The sequence below is a fragment of the Mauremys mutica genome, chromosome 9, assembly GCF_020497125.1.
Source record: "Mauremys mutica isolate MM-2020 ecotype Southern chromosome 9, ASM2049712v1, whole genome shotgun sequence".
NCBI lineage: Eukaryota > Metazoa > Chordata > Testudines > Geoemydidae > Mauremys > Mauremys mutica.
Window position 1 is genome coordinate 19,329,803 of NC_059080.1, and position 21,169 is coordinate 19,350,971.

The following is a 21,169-nucleotide window of genomic DNA, read 5'->3' on the forward strand; positions in this document are numbered from 1 at the left end:
TCAGGAGTATATATTAGGATGCATATAATTTCAAACACTTGGGCAGCCTGAAAATGCATTTAATACGATTACAATGCATTAGCACAAAAGGGAAAAAACCCAAACATATGAAGCATAGCTTTAGATGAGTGCGTTCTTGTGCAGGTGACTATGTGAAGGAAGGAACACATACCAATTGGTTAGCACTGACATTTATTCAGCAGCTATTACAGTCAATCTCAAAAACAAATTGTTTTTGAACTGTGTCAAGTGACAAAAAACAGCTGCTAAAACACACTGATAAAGCTTAACGCAGCAATCTATTTTGAGAAACAGACATTTAATAAGGGTTAATCTCTTTAAAAGGCAAAATATAAATATATACACTCTAAATTAACGCCACCAATTTAACGCACTACATTAGTTCAAGTGGGATAACAGTGGACAAATCCACATCATGTAAACTGTAGACTCAAGCCATCTCGGTTGTCATCTTCTCATAATACCATCTAATTCTGGTTTACATTCTGTGATCTGCCTCTTGCAGAGCTGAGATACAGAAGCGCAGCAGTGTTGATGGTTAGGGGCTGTGCACAGGAACATACTGGGGAAGTGTTCTGTCCATTACACATTGCTCAGAGCATTCACACCAGGAAGAACTTTACCTGTTAGCAATTTAAAAACCCAAAAGGAAAAAAAGGTTAGGTTTACTAAAAATATAAATAAAAAAATCCTAGGTTTAACCTAGTATCTTGCAACATTTTAACAATCAGTCACAATTGAGCTGCAAGAGGACACTAACCCCACAACCCCTGTTAATTTTTGTAGCTATTAGTATTATGCTTAGCTGCTTTATATGAGCAAACACATATTAAAGCGCCAATGAACATTTGATACACAACTGTATTCATATGAAAACTTTACATGAAAGTTAAAAAGTCAAGATTCCTCTGCACAATTAACATGGCTTGTACAATTCTATCCAAGTCCCTCTTGCGGACTAATCCAAAGCCCACTGAATTCAATGGAAAAAGACTCCCATTGACTGCAATGGGCTTTGGATCTGGCTGTTATTGCTGTTCCATATTTTTGAATCATAGGTGACCTGTAGACCTGGAAATGGAAAGGGATTTTGTGAGGAGTTAATATTATAAGCCTTTAAAAAAAAAAAAAAAAAAAACAGATTGAAGTACAGGATTTCCCCCCCCCTCCCAAAATCTAATTTTTCATTGTTTATGCCATTTTACTCCTGCACCTCATTCGGTTTGGATGATGAAAATAGGCTGTTTTCACTTTTGTTGAGTCAGTCTTATTCTTATGCTGTAGTACAATGCTGCAATAGAGCTCACTAGTGTTCCCAGTGCAAAAGTTACTTTAATTTTGGAAAAATATTTCTAATCAGTTAGGTGTTTATTAAGTTTAAAGAGACTGTACACACAAAACCTACATTTGGGCCAAAACTAAAACAACTTTGTCCTTTCAAGTCAGCCAGCTGCATAGTGCCCCTTCCAGCAGTTTGCATTTTTTCCCTTCACCATTACTCCCTAGGCAACAGAAACAAAAGCCCTGTCTAGCATACAACTGCTAGGGTGACCAGACAGCAAGTGTGAAAAATCGGGACAGGGGTGGGGGGTAATAGGAGCCTATATAAGAAAAAAAAGACCCAAAAATCGGGACTGTCCCTATAAAATCAGGACATCTGGTCACCCTAACAACTGCTGAACTGCACTACTGTCTATTGTGGCTTCTCTTTTATACAGTATGTGACAGCACTAGAGAATTTACACATTTGGAAAACAGCTAATTATCAGAGGAAATGAAAACCCATTTACAGTACAATTCAGCCCCCATAAAATTCTCACTATTTTAAAAACTTTCAAATCTACTAGTGTAGAGGTATAAGTGACCACTAGAGGGCACCTTAAAACTAGTGGATAGTTTAAAAGGATGTTCTAAAACTACTGTAAATTTTGGCTAGAAGTACAGACTATTCAGCCTTTTTACACAGGTTGCTTTATGAAACCCTTTAAAGAACTATTACAAGGATTAACTAACTATTCTTGGTGTTAACATCTGAGACAAAGCCTCTTAGTATGTTTAAATTTTCCTTTTTTTTTTTTAAATGGGGGTGTCTGCGGGGGTGGGAAGCAAAGTCATGGCAGGGAGTTTAAAAAAACAAGGCCAGCACTTAAAATAGTCTGTTCTAGTTTCTACTGATCCATTTCTGCCCCTTCTGGAATGAGAAACTCTGTTTTTGGAATAGTACTGGAAGAAAAGAGGAAAGGAAAGGGAGTAGAGTAAGGAAGGAAAGAATTATTTAAAATACAAGTCACTAGGTATCTCAAAGGTAGTGACAAAGCACGTCCTATGGCTGGTGAAATACAAGGGACACATTACACTACTGTGCCACCACAAAGTAAGCCCCAGCCTAGCTGATAACAGCCAGATCTACTCCCTCCCCCCCCTCAGTTTCTGAACTAGATTAACAGAAGGAAAGAAGTTACCCTCTAGAAGTTCCAAGCTGGCACCACCACCGGTGCTGACATGGCTGACTTTATCCTCTGTGTTCCATTTAGCACAGGCAGTAGCAGTGTCTCCACCACCTGTTAAACAAAAGCAAATTAATTATAGATAGAAGGAAATTTAAGTTCATCCAACTAAGAGAAAGCTTGCAATGAAGACCGTGCTCTTCCTTGCAAGGCTATGTGTCAGCTGAGTCCATCGCAGAAGTGTGCGCAGCATCCTTCAAGGCCATGCTTGCTGCCAGAGCAGACCTGAACATTCCCTTAAGGAAGGGCATGAGATTTTACGATCACTTTACAACTTGATGCCAGCAAGCAGCGGCTTTTCCATCTGAATTTAAGAGGGGAAAAATTTATCTCCACAAAATCTTACCAATAATGCTGATGCAACCCTGGCCAGTAACTTCCACCACTTTATCCATCAGTGCTTTGGTTGCTTTGGCAAACTTGTCCCACTCAAATACGCCAACTGGACCATTCCACACAATTTGCTTGGCCCTGCCCACAGCTTCCACAAACTTCTTAATACTTTCAGGACCGCAATCCAAGCCCTAACACAGGTAAGAAAACATGGATGCAATTACTGTACAGCTTCATCAGAAATCACCCACATATAGATGGCTTGTTTAAAAAAAAAAAACCATTAACTAAATCAGAGATTCCTGCACCACCTCTCAGTCACGTCAACCTGACAGGTGCTAGTCACATCTGATCTGTATCAGTCTGAAAGACACTGTCACCTCCTTGGGACAAGGACTAGTGGACTTATTTATAATGCAGTAAGCTCACCGTTGGTGCAGGAACAGCAACAGATTGGATAAGAGGTGAGAGCTTTTTTCCCCTCCCCATGCAGTGAATATTGAACTAGGAGGGAACTGCTAGCTGTTGCTGCTATATGGTGAAGCCTGCTGTGGTATCTCTCTTATTATGAACAGTCATTTTAAAAGACAGTTAAAGCACTCAGAGCCTTGGAGATGAGCTTTGCCATTCAGAGTAAGTCTAAATACAGAAATTGCTCAACCCCTATGCTATGCAGAACCCTTCTGATCTGAAATCAGAAGGTTTTAAAGGGAATTTTATTTTTTAATCTTAGTATCAGAAAAGTTACTCAAGATTTATACTTAAAAATGCAAGACAAGCAACGCCACATATTTTCACAACTTAGTCAGTCAATATACACTACACGGCTGAGTACCTGCACAAGCTTCCTACACAGAATCTTAGACAAGATGCTCATCCTCTCCCCAGTGTACTTTCCCTAGTCTTTATTTCTTAGTGAAACTGAAAACAAGGTGTACATTTTTAACAGGGCGGTTACTTAATGATTAAAAAAAAATGCTCCAGTTCAAAAAGGAATTATTGGGGGAAGATTTATGGCTTGTGCTATACAGGAGGTCAGACTAGATGATTACGATGGTCCCTTCTGGCCTTGGAATCTATGAATCTTATTACACCTACCATCCAGCCAGCAGGGATCCCTGAGGCCACAGTGGCTTCCCCACTTTGTGCATTCTCATCAAATTTATCTGCAGTAATAAAGTCAACGGGCAGAGTGATCTTCACACCATTCTTCTCAGCCTTGGCCATCAGGTCCTTGATGATCTTTGATCCCTCTTCATCAAACAGAGAATTGCCAATCTAGAGGAGGAAGAGCGCAGTGGGATATTTGAAAAGAATTTCTTTCAGCTTTCAACGAGTATGGAGGGGTTGCTATGGGTTTACCAATCTGAATCAACATGGAAAGCTTGTTTTGAGGCTCCAAGGGGCTATCTACACTATGATAAAAAAACTTGTGGCACCAAGTCTCAGAGCCCAGGCCAACTGATTTGGGCTCAGGGATAAAAATAGCAGTGTGGCCACCTGGGCTCATGCTGGAGCCCAGGCTCTGAGATCCTCCCCGCTCATGGAGTCTCAGAGCCCAGGCTTCAGACCGAGCTCAAGGTGTCTAAACTGCAATTGTATAGCCCAATACCCCGAGTCCCACAAGCCCAAGTCAACTGACCCAGGCTAGGCATAGCAGTGCCATGGGTCTTTTATTGCAGTGGAGATATACCCCTTTATATGCACTTTAAGAGAGAAATTCACCCCAGGCAGAGGGTCAGCACGAGTCCCATGCCCCACAGAATTCCTTTTCTGAAGGCCGACACTTGATACCTAGCCCTTGTTGCTGGCTTTCTGTACAGGGCTGAGCTTTGCCCGAGGTCTAAAGTACTTACTTTCAAAACGTTACTCATTCCCCGACAGCATCCAAACTTCAGTGATTGCCAGCATTATGGGTGCCTGATTGAGACCACTCAGTATTACATTTGTTCTCGAGTTAGATCAGGGTTTCTCAAACAGGGGTCGCCGCTTGTGTAGGAAAAGCCCTCGGCGGGCCAGGCCGGTGTGTTTACCTGCCCCATCCGCAGGTCTGGCCATCGCGGCTCCCACTGGCCGCGGATCACTGCTCCGGACCAATGGGAGCTGCTGGAGGCGGCGGCCAGTAAGTCCCTCGGCCCGCGCCGCTTCCAGCAACTCCCATTGGTCCGGAGCAGCGATCCGCGGCCAGTGGGAGCCGCGATCGGCCGGACCTGCGGACGGGGCAGGTAAACACACCAGCCCAACCTGCCAGGGCCTTTCCCTACACAAGCGACGACCCCTGTTTGAGAAACCCTGAGTTAGATTATGAACTTTCAGTTCTGAACTCCAGGAGAAGGGATAGAGAATGATCTAGTGCAAGCACCTTTACACCTGGCCTCCCTCCTGCTCCCCCTAAAACAGAACTGCTGGTTTCATACCTCCATGTTGTTGAGTACTTTGAGGAAAGTGAAAGCCATTCCACCACCAATGATCATCTCATTGACTTGATCCAACATGTTATTGATGAGCTGAATCTTATCTTGAACTTTAGCTCTGGTGGGAGGAGAGAGGAAGAGAAAGCAAGTAATATAGACAGATATAACACTATTTGAGCAGGATTTATTTGATTTAAGCTGGATCTTTGTACCTTTCAAGAGGTGACAACCTGCAAGGCAGAGCCATTTTAGCCACCTAAGAATTGCAACACTCAGCCTGATATGCTCCAGGCTTTACATCTCAAGGTGGTCTTGCAACAGCTGATATAATAAAAAAATCAGGAAGTAATACAGCAGCAGCACTGGCAGCAACTCCTAGGAGATATTCAGCACTTAATATTTTCATATTGCTGTATAAATGTCACCTATTCAAGCCTCACCACACCCATGTAGCAGCTACAATTCCCATTTTACAAATGGGGGAGAAACAGTGACACTTGCCAGGCTTCCCAGCAAGATAGCACAGGAGCTGCATGAGTTGCCTCTGAGCCAGGCACACCGGCCAACACAGAAGTCTCAGAATCTGTGACCTCCATGACAAACTCACAGCCTTAGCTATTAGCCAAGACAGTCTGGGATGCAACCCCATGCTGTGGGTTCCCCTAAGCCTCTGCCTGCCAGACACTGGGACTGGATGACAGGAGATGGATCACTTGATGACTTCTCTGTTCTGTTGGTTTCCTTGAAAGCATCTGGCATCAACCACTGTCAGAAGACAGGACCCTGGGCTACATGGACCGTTAGTGTGACCCAGTACGGCCATTCTTATGGTCTTATTTGCAGTGTGATCTCTGACTTCACCAACAACCTTGATGTTCTGATAATTCGGCCATTCAAGATGCTCCTCGAGCAGGAGCCTCCACTAGAGAAGTAAAGCGCTGCTCCCTTTAATTCTGAAAGAACCATTCAGGCCAAACGTTGCCATTGATGCTGTGCATGCAGCTCCTGCCAGTCTAGGAGAGAGCTATGTGCATATAACAGAAGGCAAGATGTGACTCTAAGATCTGAATGGTGTCAATAAAGGCAGCATTGCGGAGTGTCGTGAAGCCCAGGTCATGTTATGAAGAATGAACAATGGAAGTTTGAGCTTTTTATATTCTATAAATAAAACAAACTGAGAATTTCTTAGGTAACAGGTTACACTTATGGAAAGAACAAGGAGAAGGAATAAGTCATATTCTCTTCTGAGATTACAGTGTTCATGTTACTTAATAATCATGTCTTACTGGACCACAAGAGGCTACGCAGAGTCCAAGCCTCATATCACTTAGCCAGGTGTCTACATTATGTTTTTATTCATTCCTCAGAGTCAAAGGGACTCTGACAGAGCCACCATGCCAGTCTGAGAAGCACGCACACATACCACAAGAATGAGCAGCACATGGGGAGATTACTCCTAGTTACTCAACAGACTTCCCCCCAGGGAAGTCTTTGTACATTAATCGCCTGTAAAGAGCTGAAGTGAATCTAGCTACAGTAGGTCACAGTTGCATAATGACAGGTAGTGTCAACTTACATGGAGATATGTTGAGTTTGCATTAGGTTTGTACTCTGAACCCGAGTAGAAAGGTCGCTGACTGACAGCCTTCTGTATAACGGTCACTGTTTACAACTAAAAGCGCTTCTGGTTCCTTTCTAAGGCTGCATCTACACTGCCACTTTCAGCGCTAAAACTTTAGTCACACAGGGGTGTAAAAAAACACTCGAGTGACAAAAAACGTAGCGCTAAAAGCGCCAGTATAGACAGCGCTTTACCCCTTTATCGGGGTGGTGGGCTTTTTTAAAAAATCGCGTGGGAGAAAGCATGTCTACGCTGCCCACATCACAGCACGGCCACAGCCGCACTGTAATGTGGGCAGTGCAGACATACCCCTACACTGATTAGGGCAGCTAAAAAACTAGCATAGTAGTAAAACAGAGCCTGCCAGCAACACTGGAGTAGAGAGGGCCAGTGAATTACGTGGGACTCAAGATTTGCATACCATTCTTTGGTTAGGAAGAAAACAATTCTTGTTCACAACACAAACTCGTAGAACTGTTCATTCACTCTAACACTGAAGTGGGTGTATGTTAAAAGGAAACAGTGCACGTAAGATACACTCTTGGCTCTTACCCTCCAAGGATTGCTAAGAAGGGCCTCTCTGGACTCTCCAGAGCCTTTGCAAAGTAATCCAGTTCTTTCTTCATCAGGAAGCCAGAAGCTTTCTGAGGCAGATTAACGCCTACCATGGAGCTGTGGAATCAAAAAGGGGGAAAAGAGTTCTGTAATCTGTATCAGAGCCATCCAACAGCAAAATCCGAACATTCCTAGTGCCAGGGGACCTCTAATGGTCACAGCAGCATACGTTAACCCTTTACTCAGATGCAATAATAATAGCAACAGCAGCAAGAGATCTGTATGAAAACAATGACCACACATGCATCTAATCTTACTATGTTTAGTGTTCTGTAGATAGCTCAGGGAATTTTTGCACAGACAGTTTGACATGCAAGGGCCAACGCCTGAAATTCTGGGGTGGGAATAACAAAAAAACAAAACAAAAAAAAAGCAGCTTCATCTTCACATAGCCCTGGCTTATGAAATAAAGCCCAGCAAGCAGGCCCTCCCTGGAGTTTGTGCATGTATATATGCACACCCCACACGTGGATGTCTGCTAAACTAAGTTTAAACCTTTAGGGCAGAGGATAACAACCTGTAATTACAGAGTTGTTTGCCTGATAGTCTAGAGAAGTCCTAGCCAAGTGATTTTAACTCTCTGTCTGATCTTTCACTACTTGTCTTCAAGGGAAACTTGTACAACACTTTCAAAAGGATAGCCTGGGAACTTAAATAAGTCTGCTAGAGACCAAAACACCATGGACTTAACAGGGACACTGATTTTTGGCTCATTACAAAAATTTGTAACACACACACTGCCTGTTACCCTTAAATTGCCCACTTCAAACTCTTTATGCATAACAATCTAACCCCCAATTGCTCACTCCATTTCAAGTGACCATTTCCAACATGCATTATCCCTTTTGCTTAATCTGTCTGAACTTTTATTTGGCCAGACCCTCCACTTCCTTCTCCAGACCTTAAGAAGAGCTCTCAAAAGCTTGTACCTTCCACTAACAGAAGTTGGTCCAATAAAAGGCCTCACCCATTTTGTCTCTCAAGTGATTTAAGTTTCAATAGTCTAAAAGTCAGTTCAAAGTTCATATGCTTGCCAATTCTTATAAGAGGTAAACGCTAAACTACAAAAGGAACAGGATTCGACTATACTTTAGCTAGGTTAAATTCAGCCATTTGCTCAGAAAGGGTGCATGGTTATGGGTAAAAGCTCCATGGACTATGTCATTCAAGACTAAACTTAGTTAGCCGACAATTGAACTGGGGATTTCTCAGCATACATCCAAAAATAATGTCACAAGGCTATTGAAGGTAAAACTGTATGTACATTTCCCATGTGGTGGGAAGCTCAAGTTAACAGGTCTTTGGTACCTGGAAAGATATGGGAGCAAATTATTAAACAATGAATTTGTAAGCACCTAGAGGATAATAGGGTTACAAGGAATAGCCAGCATGGATTTGTCAAGAACAAAACATGCGAACCTAATTTCCTTCTTTGAGAGGATTACTGGTCTAGTGGATAAGGAGGAAGGAGTAGAGCTATCTTGATTTTAGTAAGGCTTTTGACATGTCCCATATGACATTCTCATAAGCAAAACAAAAAAATGCAGTCCAGATGAAATTACTATAAGGTGAGTACGCAACTGGGTGAAAGACCATGCTCAATGGTTCACTGTCAAACGGGGAAAACATATCAAGTGGGGTTCTACAGGGGTCAGTCCTGGGTCAAGTACAGTCAATATTTAAACTTAGATAATGGAGAGGAGAGTATGCTTATAAGATATATGGATGACACCGAGCTGGGAGAGATTGCAAGTACTCTGGAGGATAGGGCTAGAATTTAAAACAAACTTGACAAACTGGAGAACTGAAATCAACAAGACAAAATTCAATGAAGACAATCACAAAGTACTTCACTTTGGAAGGGGAAAAAAATCAATACACAAACACAAAAATGGGGAATACCTGGTTATGCAGTAATATTACTGAACAAGATCTGGGGGTTATACTGGATCACAAATTGAATATGAATCAGTGTGATGCAGATATAAAAAAGGCGAATATCATTCTGGAGTGCACTAACAGAAGTGTTGTGTGTAAGACACAGGAGATAATTGTTCTGCTCTACTAGGTACTGGTGAGGCCTCAGCTGGAGTACTGTGTTCAATTCTGGGTGCCTCACTTTAAGATGTCAAATTGGGCAGAGTCCATAGGAGTGCAACAAAAATGAGAAAAGCTTTAGAAAAATCTGACCTATGGGGAAAGGTTAAAAAACTGGGCATGTTTAATCCTGAGAATAGAAGACTGTAGGGCATCCTGATAACCGTCTTCAGGTATGTTAAGGGCTGTTATAAAGAGAACTGCTCTCCATGTCCACTGAAAATAGGGCAGGTAATACTGGGCTGAATCTGCAGTAAGGGAGATTTAGGTTAGATATTAGGAAAAACTTTCTAGCTATTAGGGTAGTTAAGCACTGGAATAAGCTTCCAAAGGAGGTTGTGGAATCCCCATCTTTGGAGGTTTTAAATAATAGGTTAGACAAACATTTGTCAAGGGCAGGCTAGATTTACTGGGTCCTGCCTCAGCACAGGAGGCTGGACTTGACTTCTCAAGATCCCTTTCAGCCTTACATTTCTATGACTCTATATTTGGATCCCCCCCTAATCACATCCCCAGCAGGCTTCATTTCCCTGAAGATTTATATCCATTTTTGAACCACTGGGGGTACTCAACATGCAAATGTCAAACTCGTTGATTTCAGCAAGAACTGTATCAGAGTTGAGTTGCAGTTGCTAATCTGAAAATCCTTTGCAGTGCTGTTCAGGATACCTTGCTAGAACAGAAGACCAGGACTAAGCTAACTTGCATATGGAGAGCGAATCCAAAGGACAGACATCGTTCTGTAACACTGCCTGTAGAAGGTGGTTAACATACCTGTGAGCTCGGTGGGCAGTTCCAAAAGCATCATTGACATAAACATCTCCCAGTTTAGAAAGAGATGCTCTGAAAGCATCCACCTTTGCAGGCTCAGCCTTGATCTGAGGGGATAGAGAGACAAGTTTGTGTTACTTAGTTACAATATGAACCAGTAGTTCTGCAACAAATAATTGCAAAGCAGACTCAATTGTTCATTTTGGGTCTACAAATCCAACTACTGAAAGTAGGGATCATCTGAGAAGCTTGTTAGTACCCATGACCTAGAAGACAGCTTTTTGATACTGGTCAGGACTTATCTCATAGCCTCTTTTCCAACTCAACCACTGGCAACAAGAGATTTAAACTGAATTTAGTATTCATGACAGACACACCATTTTGCTCTTGTGGGCTGAGAAGAAGGGAAGCCAAAAAATAATTTCAGAATTTAGATGAATGCTATCAGTAGCCCCCTAGTCAAGCAATTTAAGTGCTTTTCTCAGAGCCAATAATAGCTAGAAGCAGAACAGGAGATGGATCTAGATGTAGGTATCACTGCGGAGTGATGGGCTTAATAAACTTCAGAGATTTCCCATCATGTTCAGTGTGCACCAGAAATTATCATTAGCTCCACAGGGCCACAGATTAGTAATATCACTGTTACTGCAGCATCTATTTTCATTCAGTTGGGACAAAAACCAAGCCTGCCACATCCTCCTTTACTGTCACACTCCATTGTCTGTGCCCCTGTTGATATGCTACAGCATGTAGTCAGCCAGTTAGAGACCTGAGAGTAAGTCGGAACAAGTACAGACAATTATTTCTTTAGGAAGGAAATGAGTCTGTCCTCTCAGTATAAGGCATATTGTCGTCTTCCAACAGTTAGGTTGTAGCAAGAAATACCAGCCGTTCATGGTTTCTTAGTACCCATAACAGGAGCACCCTCTCTTCAGAGACTCGCCCTCCAGGCTATTTTTTCTAAGCTACAGAGTCTTGTGTGTCAGGCTATAAAGGGCACCGTACTGTACATCAGCATTCCACTCCATGCACTGTATCTGAAGGGAGCCAAAGCCTGCCTGGCTAACGGGGTCACCAATGCTAAGAAAAGAAACCATCTGAGAGCAAGTGTTCTCCCTGACCTTCAAGAAATGTCAGAGGTAAAAGGCAGCACAGCCTCTGTATGGCTGCTGATGGGAAAGCAGCCTTATTCAAGGTATTTCAGAGTGCTGGTACAATATAGTGGTTAAACATCCCATTAGTACGCCCTAGAAATAAGACTGAGATGGACACATGGTTCTCAAAGTTGCAAAGAGGCAATAAATTATCTCCTTCAATACTATATTGTCTCCCGTTCACATTCCAAAATAAAAACCCTTCATCTGCAGCCAGTAGCCTCCCCACAATCCTTTGCTCCACCCCTCCCTTTATAACAGTGCCAGCTACTGCACCTTCATCCCGAGCTCCTGGCATCAACAGCATCATCTTTCAACTTTTTACCTGTCAATATGGTCACTCAATATCAAAATGTTTACATATGAGCAGTGTGTGCACGCGCGCGAAGGAAGTTGTGTCATTTTTTGCCCTAGTCATCAGATGCTTTTAACTTGCCAGAAAGTTGTCAGATTAGCTAGTAATATTAAAGCAATACACAAACATGTCCAATCATTTCAGATGAGTGGATTATTTTATTCCAAACAGTAAAAAAAACAACTCTTCTGTCCATCAAGCAAGCTTCAGGACCAGAAGGCAAGTTTTTACGCCACACCCATCACCACAATATGCAGTGGCAAATCCAGAATACAGCTACTAACCAAGCATCTAATCATTCTCCTACTAAATTCTTTTGCATTTCCACAGTGGCCTCAACAGCAATCAAAGCCACATAGTGTTTTATGTGGCATCGTATTAGTGCCTTTCACACAGACATTTGGAGAGTAAATGCTGCCAGCTATATCAGAGTCTTTCTAAACACATTCTATAAAATATCTCATACAGCCCCATGTCACATCTGCTTGCCCTACAATAGCGAATAAGGGAGAGACACAACTGAGTTAGAAATGAGATGGCTCACCTTGTTCCCTGAAGCATCTTTCCCTTTCCCTTCTTCTTCTACATGGAATCGGAGGTTTTCCAAGAGGATGATGGAGCCAGTTGGGGGATCAGCACAGGCCTTCTCCACCTCTGGACCGACACAGTCTTTCAGAAACAAGACCTTCCTGGAAGCACGAGTCAAGACACACAGATGCATCTAACGTCAACATCATCTTTTCTTATAAGATCTATTTATAGTGAGAGTCTGCATAAACTGAACAGCTACTATACTTTACCTGCCAATCAATGCTTCAAGTTCTCCAACCACTGGTGCCAAGGAGAATTTGTCAGGCATAGGGACTCCATCAGGTCGACCCAGATGACTCATCAGAACCACAGATTTGGCGCCATGATCCAAGCAGTGCTTGATGCTAGGGATAGCTGCCTTGATTCTGTAACCACAAAGAAAATGACAGAAGAGAAGTTGGTAAGGGGTTCAATTTGAGCTCCCAGAGAACTGGGCTTGTTGGCCATTAAGCACGGGAAGCAGACTCTTCGAGGCATATCTGCTAGGAATCATCTCTAACAGAAATAAGGGCAAGCCGAAGAGAGAAACAGCAGAAATAGGTTCTCATCTGAACAACTTGCAAGACATTATTAATGAGGGGGAAGTCCACCACAGTTTTCCCTCAGATATTTGTAAAATCCACCCTTATTCTCAAAACACAGCACAGCAGTACCAACAATCCTAAGCCACATGGGATATCAAGCCCCTCCATAGGTCTGCAACAGGCACTGGTTATAATGATTGGTATGGTGGATGTTAACATCCAGGAGCCCATAAGATAGAGCTTTGCACGTGGAGATTATCCAGTAGCATGCACTCAACAGCAGCAATGGCACTGTGGGGAGCTTCAGGAGTCCCAGAGTCCACTGGTATAACTCTGCCGTGTTCATACTCAATTCATCTTGCAACCAAACGGCTTCAAAAACAGTAAGTACATATGCACTACTAGATTTCCTACCCATTTTTCAGTAGCTGAACTGCTGCTATCTTCTACTGTAGACAGGGCACGGGAGTTTTATATACACACACACACACCATCAAACCCTGATAGTTGTTCACGGTTAGAACACCAGCAGACACTGCACCTTACAGAAACTAGCACCCACCAGACTGTTGCCCTAGAAGCTGAACCAAGAGAGTCACAGAGTTTAAGGCCAAAAGGGACCAACAGATCATTTAGTTTAGCCTGACCTCCGGTATGTCACTGGACCCTACATCACATTAACTCCAACAACTGAAATGTGACCAAAGTATTACAGCCCACAGGAAACTATGATGTGCCCCCAACGGAAAATAGGAGGGACCGAGGTACAGCAGAGCCCAAGGCCACCACAGTGGCAGAGAAATGATTAGGCAAGGTATGCCCAGATAATCCTGGCAAGTGACCTGAACCCACACACTACTGGGGGGTTTTACCTTCCTCAAGGTCCCTGTCAATCTGAACTGGGGAAAATTCCTTCTGACCCCACACATACTGATCAGTTAGACCCTGAGCATGTGAGCAAGAGCCAATGGCCAAACACCTGAAAAAGAGGATACTTGGGCCCATCTCCAGCCATGGCTATCCTGATGCTTCAGAGGAAGGGATTCTCCCTTCCCCCACAAATACATTGTGGGGTGGATCCCTTCCTAATCCCTGCAGGTGGCCAGTAGTAATGGTGGGAAATTTTAGCAGAAATATACTTGTGTAAACAAGGCTAGTATCTGTCTATAGGTGCTGGAACAGTTACAAGGACAAGTGAAACAACTAGCCATTTGATCTTAATGTCCCTAACAACTGTTTCCCTGATTAGAACTAAGATCCCATCTGCACCAATTGGGGTGGACCAAAATGACATACGGCACATTTTGCACATAGGTTATCCCCTTCTATATCCGCAAAATAATCATTTTCAAAACCCTGATGGGGTGCCAAAGGCACCACTCCTCTCTCACAACCCCATGTCAACTCTAGCAGATTCTCACATGAGGATGCAGCCAGGGAAAACACAATTTCTTGACAGTCATAACATTGCAACCATGCTTAGCATGAAAGCAAAGGCTTTGGTCTCTGCTAGGGAAATTTTTTTATGAATGTCCCACCATTGCTAACACCAACAGTGGCTAATCTGATCTCTAGTACAGATGGTTTGCTGACAGCCACAGGCATTTTTAATAATGTTTTGGAGTTAGACTTTCTCCGGGACAATTTAGATGACATGGTGGTAGCAGCTGGTGGCCTAAGCACACTAACACGTTAACAATGATGGACACCACTGGAGCTGAACCGTATAGAATATGTCCTTAGTATAGACAGGGCCATTAGGGCTTCTACTTGTATTTTAAGAGGAGTCTTACCTTTGGTTGTTCGTTATTTTGTTGTTCTTCATTGGAACATTGAAATCAACCCTAAACGGGGAGGGAAAAAAAAAGTTTTAAGCTCACTTGCAAAGACTGATTTCCTTTAAAAAGAGGTTGGGAACTTGCTGATCAAGGGGCTGATTAGGAAAACAATTCTGGAGCTCACTGAAGTTGATGCAAGGTTTTCAGTTCTACCCTAATATACAGCAAGTCCCAACATGAAACTGGTATGTGATTGAAAACATGGAACAGTGAGGTCACAGTAGCCAGGATGTAGAAGGCAGGAAGGGAACAGAAAAAAAGCTACATTAAATCTCTTCTTATGGAGTCAATGGATGTTGCCACTTGTGAATAAACATTAGTATCCATGAAAATTACATTGTTGTAAGAGAAAGAAAAAGAGCATGGAAGCTTAAGGTAAATTAAAGCATGTCATTTACAAAGGGAGGGAAGAGAAGCATGGTGTTTAGTTATAAAAAATCATGAACATTGTTAAAAGAACTATGCAATGTGACTACAGAAAGGCATGACCACATCTGAGCCATGAAAAAAAAAGTACAGCAAAATTATGCAATATTTAAAACTTTGCATTGACTGTCTTGCCGCATTAGAGCCAAACCGCAAGCCTTCCATAAATCAAACTCCCATAGGTCTGATGGCTTGATATCAACAAGAGTACTATATGCACAATCAGGCCCCATGATATGAAACCCCAATGACACAGTTTATTCTCAATGGGTAGGAAAAAGCTTTATGAAATATCAGCGAGTTTCTTGCTCTTTGGACGTCACTATGCAGACTCCTCCACTTCAGTAGAGGAAGGCACAAGTAAAGAGGGAGATGTTCAAAGACAAATGGCAAGTTAGGTGCCTAGCTTCCAATGACTTTCAGTGGAAATTAGGAGCCTTTGAAAATTGCTCTAAGAACTCCACTTCTCCAGCAGGATGCCAAGATTTACTTTCCACTTCTCTCAGAATCTTCCAGACATGGGGTCAGCAATCTTTCAGAAGTGGTGTGCCAAGTCTTCATTTAGTCACTCTCATTTAAGGTTTCGTGTGCCAGTAATACATTTTAACGTTTTTAGAAGGTCTCTTTCTATAAGTCTATAATATATAACTAAACTATTGTTGTATGTAAATAAGGTTTTAAAAATGTTTAAGAAGCTTCATTTAAAATTAAATTACAATGCAGAGCCCTCCCCCCCCCCCCCCCGACCGGTGGCCAGGACCCGGGCAATGTGAGTGCCACTGAAAATCAGCTTGTGTGCCGCCTTCGGCGCCCGTGCCATAGGTTGCCTACTCCTGTTCCAGACCCACCAGTTAGTCATAAAGCATCTTCTTTTAAATGTAAAAAACACTTATTTATTATCTCTGCCTGTGTCTGCAGTCATCCTGAAATAGCAGCTTTGAATGGTGTGTCCTTCCCCATTCATTTCAGTGTGTTAACTTTAACGCCTATTGTTTACATTTATGTGGTAAACACTGCTTACAATTTTATTACTGCTCAAATCACACAACAGTCATCCCTCCTTTTTACTAGGACCCGCGTTTTGTAAGTAGCATCACGTTTTGGTAACGCAACTGGGCAGGGCTTGGAAGAATACCCATTACTTTCCCCTCCCTGCCCAATTTAGATTCTTGCTCTGGCATCTGCTGAAAAGGTAAGTTGATGCTCAGCTAGTGAGCTGCTGTGAAAGATGAACTGGCTCTGCAGACTGCAGTTCTCCAGCTAAGTCAGCAGCAAAGATAAAACATCTTTAGGAAACCACATCCCCAGAACAGTTATGACCAGAGGCCTTAATACTGCAGGGTAAAGAGAAGAAAGAAAATAAAACAATCCTGGTTACTCCATCAGGGTGAGTAGTGGAAAGCAGGATTCCATCAGGTATTCCAGATATTGCCAGCAACTCTGATCTCTTCCATTTATTCTGTATGCACTCATGTCTTTCAATCACAGAATTTTCAAAGCAGAAACTTGTGATTGTTGTTGGTCCTCTTGGTGAACTGTACTGTGCACTTATTTTTTATTTATAAGCTCCTTAATTATCCCTAGTCTCTCTGTGGATTTGGAGGGTAATTTCTCAGCAGCACATTAGCCAGGTGGTGTGAGGAAAGGGAGGAGTTTCTGCCATTTCTGTCTAGCATACTAGTACCCATAAGCTAAGGCGTGACAGGAAGTTGTGTTGCATAATAACTGAAGGCAGAACTTACTCACAGGATGCCAGAATGACAGAGAACGTTAGAACTCAATGAGACCGACCCTCTCTTTGCTTTTACTTTGACCAATTCTGATAGGAAAATGTTGCTGAAGCATGACAACTAATGAGCAAAGCCTTTTAATTTGGGGGAAAACAGTAACTTTTACTCTGACTGTATCCCAGCATCTGGATGAGTAAATGAGATATTACCCTGGAGTGTGTGTGTCATAAGAACATGAAAAAGTCCCAAAATCCAACAGGCTGCCTGCATTTTTCTCTGCAGTATGCTTAGTAAAAATGCATGAGGCCAGAGTTTTAAAAGCTGCCAGCAAAATAGGAGTAGCTGAGCAGAAAGAATTGAACTGGCAGCCCATGGCACAAAAGACTAATTAAAAAAACAAAACAAAAGAAAATGTAAAACAGTGACAGTGTTATGGTGCAATCATGAGGCAAATGAACAAATTTGCTTAGCAAGGCATCCAGTCCACCCTTGCCTCCCTCTGCAGCCTTACAGCTAATAAACAAAGAAACCCGATTTATTCCATTTAAGAAGCAATGTAAAAATAATGGAAGTCACTAAACCACCAGTTTTGCTTATGCCCCCTGCTCTTTGGCATTAGCACTGAAAAATAGGTGGGATATATATATATATATATATAAATTTTGTGTGTGTATATATCATCTGAGTGAACAGGAGTAATTCTTTTCAGGGAAATGGGCTTCAGACAAAAAACATCTTGGCTGCAATTTTGTATTTCCGTTTAGCAGCCTACGTTATGGTAGAGCTACATTTCAAAAATTAGCAGCAATACTGTGTCAGAAGGATGGTAATCAAGCAAAAACTAAAGCAAGTTTAGGAGCTATTTGGGTGATTTGAAATATTTCACCTCAGATGATGAATGCATATCACTCAGCAGACTTTGGACAGTAGATCAATTGTATTGACCCCAAAATTCAGAGGGGAGAGAAGTAGGAAAGACATTTAAAGCCTTTGGTGGACATAGATAGGAGAGACAAAGTACCAAGATAAATTGGTAAACATGCAAGCCTTTGATCAAATGAGTCAATTTTCTTCATAAGGCACCAATTGAACCACTTTTAAAATAACATTATTTCTCAAATCACAGCAGTTAATAATGGAGACCCTCTGATTTTACTAGATTCTATCACCCAGTCCATCTTTGGCCAATGCAGGGTTGTTCCCTAAAACACGTCACAGGAAGAACTGGTCAAAGTAGTTAAAGAGATAAAAAATGAAATTCTTGTTCTTCTGTATTTGGGAAATGAACCAGGATGCATTTTGGGTCATTTAAGGATTTTCTCTGGTTGAGTTTCTTCTGTCCACCTGGCAATACCTGACTCCCGATAACCAAAACCTTGCTGAATTACTTCAGAGGGAAAAAAAATCATTTACACAGATTAGGAGCAGGCACAAAGGAAGTTAGTGGTATGGCCATTACATTACACCTGCCACTCATGCACCAAATTAAGTGGTATGCACTTGTTATGTTGAGATGACCTTGGGAAAGGCCTTTGCCCTAGAAAGAACAAAATCTAAAGCTTATGTGCATGCAGATGTGCCTCAAAGCACTAGTGCACCAAAAGAGTTCACAGTGCCTCGTGTACCAATTCCCAAGTCAGACTTAAAATTGAATTCTATAAAGGCCAACTGAATTTCATGTTTAAGAGTCTGCTATTGGGAGGTGCAATGCACCAACAATTCAATGAGACTCTCTAGTTGTGCTAACGGGAATCACCCTTATTCAGTTAATAGCAATTAATTTATTTTCAGTTGTTTATTGGAACAATTGGTCCAGTTTAAGGGGGGGTGTATTAGGTAAATAGCAGTACATTTATAGCCTGAAATTTCAGTCCCCTGGGTAAGTAGGGCAAGATCTATACATGTTCCTATGTCAGAATGGATATTCAGAGCCATCAGAGGACTATCCCATAAACTTTTGGCAGGTGAACTCACATCCTTGCCTGTCAATCATAAACTTTCCCAAAAGAAAAGATCTATTTCATTCCATCTTATTCAGATTAGAATTCACAGTATTCCACTGCCAGGCTGATAAAGTGCATTTAAAGAAAAGCCACAGAAAAGAGTGTGTTGGACTAATTTAAAAAAAAAAGTGTGCAGATGATTGCCTGCTGGTTACACGGGATACATTTTTAAGACAACAAAGAATCCTGTGGCACCTTATAGACTAACAGACGTTTTGCAGCATGAGCTTTCGTGGGTGAATACCCACTTCTTCAGATGCAAGGGGTATTCATGAGTGTCCAGCTTGGGCTCATAGAGATTCTGTACTTTCTTTTTGTTCTCTTAATAAATTCTTTTCTATTAAGGACTTGTTGGTCTTTCCTTGGGTGGATTTTGGGGAAGGACTGTGTCTCAATCCACATTTCATGATTGAGTGGTGGCAGCGACAAGGAGACCAGGTGCCACAGGATTCTTTGTTGCTTTTACAGATCCAGACTAACACGGCTACCCCTCTGATACTTGATTTTTAAGACAGACCAGTGCAATGTATGTCAAACCCCCAGGAACAGTCTGAGTGAAAATTAGATCTAATTTTATTTTTCAAAAATGCCCTCATACAATTAGAATTGTATCCAGGAGGCATTTCAAACAGGGAAGGAAAAAGAAAAAAAAAAGATAGGGTATCTGCCTTTTCTAAAGCCGATCCCATTGGGTGTGTGTCACAATCACAGACACACACCACACCGCATGCCCTGGAGAGGAGCCTGCTCACTGATGCATCACTCACACAAGCTGCGGCAGTTTGATGAAGCTGGGGGCAAGAAAAATATGAAGCAACACGTGGTTGCCAGATTTGGGGGGGGGGGGGGGCTGGGATTTTTTTTTTTAATGTCCTGCCTTTTTAGGAACGCATACTGAGATCATTAGAATAAATCCCTGAAATTTACTGGGTCGCTAATTGGAGCCATAACCTCATTCTCCATCACGCACAGACCTTTTAGATTTTTTGGCACACTCATGAGGGTAACATTAAAAAAAAAGGAGCATGAAGAACGACTCGCTGTTGCCAACTCTTGTGCTAATTGATGCCTTACGTAAAGCTCCAGCTGCTGGAGCCCTAAGATTCTCACTTTAATTAAAAAAAGAGAGAGAGAGAATTTCTGGCCCTCGTGGCTGTGGAGAAAACCCGGAAAACGTGCCCCGAGCCCGTGTGAAACGCTGAAACACCGGAACCCAAACGGAAAAATAATCCGGACTCTGTATTTCAGAGGCTCATTATTTTTTACCCAATCTCACGGGGGAGGGGGGCGGTTGACTCCGGGTTTTTGAGCGCCCGGCTGGGCCTGGTGAGTGACATTACCAGGGCTGCTCCTGCCCGAAGGCAGCCACCGGGAAAGGCCGGCCGCGGTCCCCTGCCCGGGGGCACCTGCCTCACACCTGGGCCGGCCCCTTCCCGGGGCTGGGCTGGCAGGCGGCGCGTACAGCGGTTCTCCCTCACCCAAGCGGGCCCCGCTCGCTCCCTGCCCCCCGAGCCGGCTGCAGCCCGGGCAGGGCCCTGTGCTGGAGGCAGCCGGCTGCGAGGCCAGGCCCAGCGCACGAGCACCGGGGCGGCGCCCCGCTCCGCTCCTCACCTCACCTCATGATCACCCGCTTGCCCTTCACGTCCACCTTGTCCAAGGTGAGCTTGGTGGAGAGAGACATGGTGCCCGCAGCCGGCTCCGTCCTGCCCAACGCGCCCGAGATCCGCCGCTGCTCTCCCTGCCGCAGCCCCGCTCTGCTCGGCGCCTAGGTCACCCCGGCGCGGCGGCACAACCGGCCCGGCCCCCGCCCGCAGCCCATTGGGCCCCAGGTCGCGCCGAGTCAGGCCAATGGCCGGGCCGCCCGTCAATCGCGGAGAAGCGCCCGCCTCCCCGGGAGGCTGGGCGGTCACGTCCCGCACGGCGCGCTGGCTCACCGGGGGCGGGGCCAGGGGTGCCTGAGGGGCGGGGCGCGGGGTCGGGTTCTCAGTGACGCGGGCTGTCGCCCCTCCGCCCCCGCTGCGCGTGCCCGAGGGGCTCGCAGGGGCCTGTGGGGGGAGGGGCTGGGAGAGCAGCAGGTCTGGCCTAGGGCAGGAGCAGGCAGGGCTGTTACCAGGGCCGGATTCACCTTCTGTGGGCCCGGCCCCAAACATTGTGGTGGGCCCCCCATGG

At 43.6% G+C, this 21,169-nt stretch overlaps 1 protein-coding gene across 1 annotated transcript; it reads right to left on the minus strand.

The window, feature by feature from the left end:
• Positions 1 to 175: 175 nt before the first annotated feature.
• On the minus strand, positions 176 to 20,788 carry PGK1 (phosphoglycerate kinase 1). The gene is made up of 11 exons (XM_045031220.1): positions 20,617 to 20,788; positions 14,797 to 14,847; positions 12,689 to 12,844; positions 12,433 to 12,577; positions 10,383 to 10,486; positions 7,449 to 7,568; positions 5,279 to 5,393; positions 3,960 to 4,139; positions 2,875 to 3,052; positions 2,484 to 2,582; positions 176 to 644 (listed from the first exon to the last, which is right to left on the minus strand). The coding sequence occupies exons 1-11, from the start codon at positions 20,679 to 20,681 to the stop codon at positions 604 to 606; spliced, it is 1,254 nt and encodes a 417-aa protein (XP_044887155.1). The 5' UTR covers positions 20,682 to 20,788; the 3' UTR covers positions 176 to 603.
• Positions 20,789 to 21,169: the final 381 nt, after the last annotated feature.